The sequence below is a fragment of the Cimex lectularius genome, unplaced genomic scaffold (genome assembly GCF_000648675.2).
Source record: "Cimex lectularius strain Harlan isolate CLEC.00 unplaced genomic scaffold, Clec_2.1 scaffold124, whole genome shotgun sequence".
NCBI lineage: Eukaryota > Metazoa > Arthropoda > Insecta > Hemiptera > Cimicidae > Cimex > Cimex lectularius.
The window spans coordinates 962,272-967,271 of NW_019392703.1; the positions used below are offsets into that span (position 1 = coordinate 962,272).

Below are 5,000 nucleotides of genomic sequence, written 5' to 3' on the forward strand. Positions count from 1 at the left end.
CAAGTAGCGGAATGCTACAGAGGTAAACAAACAATATCATTTGGAAGAGGATTAATAAGTGTTGACATTCATACAAATGAGTAATCCTGTAAACGTAAACAGAATATTTTATATAGATTTTTTTTAATGAAAACTTAAAATCCTGCATTATTTTCCGGACAACCCGATAACAACTTTATAAATAAATCTGTTTTTCTAAAACCTTGTAATTTAAAATATTTTAAAATTTTTATGTAAAATTAATAAATGTAAACGACACACAAGAATGACAGAATTACGCAGAAAACAAACACTTTGAGTGAGTAAAAATATTTTGATTAAATATAAAATTTTCTGGCAATATATAAATTCATTTTTTTCCCACATCCTACACGTATTTGTAAAATTTAAACAATGTTTATAAATCCCAGGTCCTGAAGATGATCTCAATAAAGATCGAAACGTTGGCGCGATAAAGGAAATGTTTTTCTAAAACCTACGTCACACCAGACCGCATCTCACGATCTCCGAATAATCATCACGTGACAGTCGCTAAACTCCACACATAAGGGATAATAACAATCACTATAAATACCTCACAGCATCATCTTGATTTAAAAAAAAACTACATTCCTGCATAGATTGTGTACAAAAGAAATTAGCTCGGACTGATATTGCTATTATTTCTATTGTAAATCTTTCTAAAACCTTGTAATTTAAAATAGTTTATAGTTTTTATGTAAATTTAAGCTGCTTTGTAAGTTTTAAGAAAGTTGTTTAAATTTCTATTTAATTGCATGGTAAAAAATTAACTAGTTTCTACTTTTTCCGAGAGCTACTTTATGTTTTTTTATGTTGAAAATGAGTGGAATGATCAGACGTCCAGAGGGAACATTGATGCATAGGTGGTATACAAAAGAAATTTGCTCGGATAGATATTTGAATTATTTCTATTGTAAATCTTTTGGACAAAAACTGAATTTTGAACCTGTTGTACAGTCGTGTGAAAAAGAATTAAACCAAATCAGGTACAATGTTAGCAGTTTCAACTATTTATGTCAATCTTTTTACAAAAAACTTTATAAGATGTGTTATAGCTTTCTTTATGTTTTGACCAAATTTTCTCGCCAAATTAAATAGCCAATAGTAATGTAGAAAATTAACGTGTAATGTACACTGTATAGGCTGAAGCAATAGTTTTTTGATGCTGGAAGTGTACCGTCAATGATTTCTTGATTATTATTAATTTGTGTTATACGTTATTTTTTTTATGTTTTTAATTAAGAAAGTCTTCCTTCTTACCGTCCTGTAAAACATGCAGGCTTGCCGGTCTTCATCTTCCCCGCTTGGGCAGTCAATGAAACCGTCGCACAACACGTGGTCGTTTATACATCTGTATCGTCCCATTCTGTCTGGGGTAGGGCACGCGAACCTCTCAACGTCCTCCTCAGCCGATGTAGGACATTCTGGAAGAAGGAAAAGAACAAATCTATAAGTCAAAATATATGTGTTAATTCCTTTTGTAGAATTATTCAGCTTAATTTTGTAATATAATATGAACAAATAATTGGATGTGTTGATTTTTATAAAAAGGAAAACTAATTAAGTTATTTCATGATTATCAAAAGTTAAACGCAGATAGTTTTCCTCTTTCTGTTTTTTTAAAAAGTTGAAAAAAAATGATTACTCAAAAAGAACACCGATCCTGAAAGAATCGGGCTTTCAAGCTCGTACCGCACTTATCAATGGAGCGTGATCTCTATTCTTCCCTTAATAAAAAGCCCTGCTCGAGGATATTTATGTGGGGCGGTTGCGGTTTCTCCGGGGGTGGAGAGGGATGAAAAACGGGGCTTAAGAGCACCTGTTGGCGCTTCTCCATTATTTGTATTTTCTCTTAGTTTTTTGTTTGTTTTGTTTAACCCAGACAGTGGGATCAAGATAGACGTGGATTTAGTAATAAATTTTTACCCGGTTCGCCCTTTTTACCCATTCGAATTTTTGCAATTTTATTGAAATTGCGTGTTAATTATATTACTCTTATGGCTCAATTAAATGAAAACATTCCCAATGGATGATAATTAATTGTATAATTATTGGAGAATATTTAATAAATAACTAGGAATTCGAACGAATTTTTTGTCTAATGTACAGCATAACCGTTGCCTCCGTAAAAATAAATCAAAATTGGAGAGATAAAATAAAACGTTTAAGAAGAATTTTTATGTCATCCTTATTTTTCACTAATACGCGCAAAAAAACTCATTATTTTTGACCACTTTTACCCAGACTACAACGAAATAATTCAAGTTTTCTGACAGTTGTAGTTAAATTGAATTTAGATAAGATAGAGTTATGAATTTCTATGTCGGACATAGAATATCGTATAAAACCAGCTCAAAATTTTTTATTTTTATGCTATGATAATAGCTATTTATGGGCTTTAAAGTGTGCTTAAAACGAACACAAAATGGTTTTACAAAATGTTTTTGGCCTACTTTACCGAGAGTGTCTTTTAGTTTGGCATCTAATTTTATTTAATACAACCCTATTTCCTTATTGTACGTACAAAGCAATGCAATAATAATTGTTTTATTTTAAATTCTTGTTTCAAATGCAATCCAAAATTTTTGAAAAATAAAAAAAATTGTGATCTCTTTCTACCGATTTCACAGATTTACAAAAATTATCTACACAAGTTTACAATTTTAAATATACAGAAATGGCCCCAATTAGATCCCCGTGAATTAATTAATTGGGAACGGACGACATAACATAAAAAGTATAGGGAGCTTTTTACATTTCATGTTTATTGTTTTTACTTTCATTGACGAAAAAACAAAACTTTGTTGTTATAGGCTAAAAAATACATCTTTCCAACGTATGTAATGCCAGTGACTTTGAATAACATCTAAAGAGTTTGAATTTTTATGTGAAACACAGGACATCGGCGAGAGAAAAAAAAATCACTGGCGAATTCAACCAAAAATGTATAATTTAAACAGAAACCGTTAATAAACTAGCAAACCTGAGAAGAAACCTGAAGAAAGAAATACATTAAATTTTATAACGGTTCAATAACCTTGAATTTGGATAAAATCCTGATGTGTTTTTAAATTTTTAAATGGACGACAGAATCCAAAACATATTTTCAACAAAAATTGGGTTTTGGATCATCCTTGAATGGAAAAATCTTTTTGTTTTGGTAACGTTTTATACATTTAATACAAACATCCTTAATATTTTCTTATCGTACGTAAAAAAATAATCGATCGATATATATATAATAACAATAATAAAAAACACAAAATCATATTTAAAATCAACATAAATTACGCCCGCTCCCCAAAAACAAAATAAATAGTAAAAACAAAAGATCTTTAAATTTTACAGATTCAAAATTTAATTTTCTTGGTTTCTTGGACTTATCGACAAAAACGGTCAAACACGTGTCTAATATATTTCACACTAGATTCATGAAAAAAGTTTCTTTAAAATGTACCCTGCCTTTGTAATATCTTATATTCATCCTGTCCGAACATGATCCTTTATGATAATACATAAAAAAATTAATCTAATTGATTGTGAGAAAGATTAACGATAAAATAGGCGTGAAAAGAAAATTTCAAAGAGATCAAGATCAAATTAAGCCCAGATCGTACAATTTTAAGTAAACTTCAGCCCAGTTTGGGTCCGCCTACTCTCGCTAGTTGTAAACGTGGGGAGAATGCTCGGACGATCTAACATTATACGACTTAGTTTTACGAACAAAGTTTTGCCTGTTGCCTCCAATGTAAGTACAATATTTGCATGATAAATCTGTTAGTAGTAATTGCTAGCAATAAAAAAAATAGAAATTTATCCAGGCAGTTATACAATTTCCAAGCTTAAATGTAAAAAAATTGCCAGATGATTCAATGAAATTGAAATAAAATTCATACTCGAGTTTAATTAATTTTATATTCAAACTATTTTGTCAATTGAAGCAATTTAGATAAGCAGTGATTCATTAATTTTTTCTTTTAAATTTTTAGCAATATTGTCTGTTTTCTTGTTAATAAACTTTTACAATGTCAATATTGCTCTTGTTTTTATTTAAATAACAAAACGTAAGTGAAACCAATCGAATCGTTATTTTTATTATCAAGTTTTAAAATGATGCGATATATCAATAAACATACTTTATTCCTTATAAAATGGTAAGCTAATGTAACTCGTAATTGGTCGTTAAGAAATAATTCACGATAAATAATCCGCCAGTCGGTTGTTGACAGCTGAAATATTCATACAACGCATGATGTCCAAATGGAAATGGTGAATTGATTGGAATAATTAATTGAATCGAAGCAATTTCCAAACACACATATTTGTTATACAAATCATTCAAATGATGCAATGACGTTTTTGGGTAAGCCGAAAATACAATTTGTAAATATTGTTTCTAAAACAAGATTGTTAACGTTTCTACTTGAAAGCTCGCTTATTACAATGATTCTTTAATATTGAAGTTATAATTTTTTAATTATATATCGGTTTTTTTGGGCTGGTAAACTACATTGTTGTTCTGTTTAATCTTCTCATTCTTAGCTGCTCTTTTTTGTCTTTCTCGCGTTTTAAAATATTAATTTCTTTTCCTGTTTCCTCAGCCAAGTTATGTGATGATGTGTGATCTTGTTTCTTTATCCTATTCCCTGAGGTCTGCCTGTACCTCAGGGCTTCGTTAATGTTGATCAAATAACAAATATACATGGAAACACAGAAAAAAAATTAACCTGATAGTTTGGTTAGCAAATACACTATTGAAGAATACTCGCTATTCCTCTCGATAATTGGGGATTAGTCCTGCCATTCACGCTAATAAATTACACACCAGATTTCGTTTTTACTACCCAAGACAATTCAATATTTCTATGGGTGATCGGGGATAAATTCTGCCATTCAAGCTAATAAATTAGAACCTCTCTCCACAATTCACTCACACTCATAATACTCTATATTCCACCGGCTAAATGGGTATAAGCCCC

The 5,000-nt window shown here is 30.3% G+C and overlaps 1 protein-coding gene across 1 annotated transcript in view; it reads right to left on the bottom strand.

Moving 5' to 3' along the window:
- The window catches only part of LOC106666430, a 151,174-nt gene that overhangs the window by 30,521 nt on the left and 115,653 nt on the right, over positions 1–5,000 (bottom strand). The window contains exon 2 of the mRNA XM_014393625.2: positions 1,282–1,445. Coding sequence (XP_014249111.1) covers positions 1,282–1,445 — 164 coding nt within the window. The remainder of the gene's footprint in view (positions 1–1,281; positions 1,446–5,000) is intronic.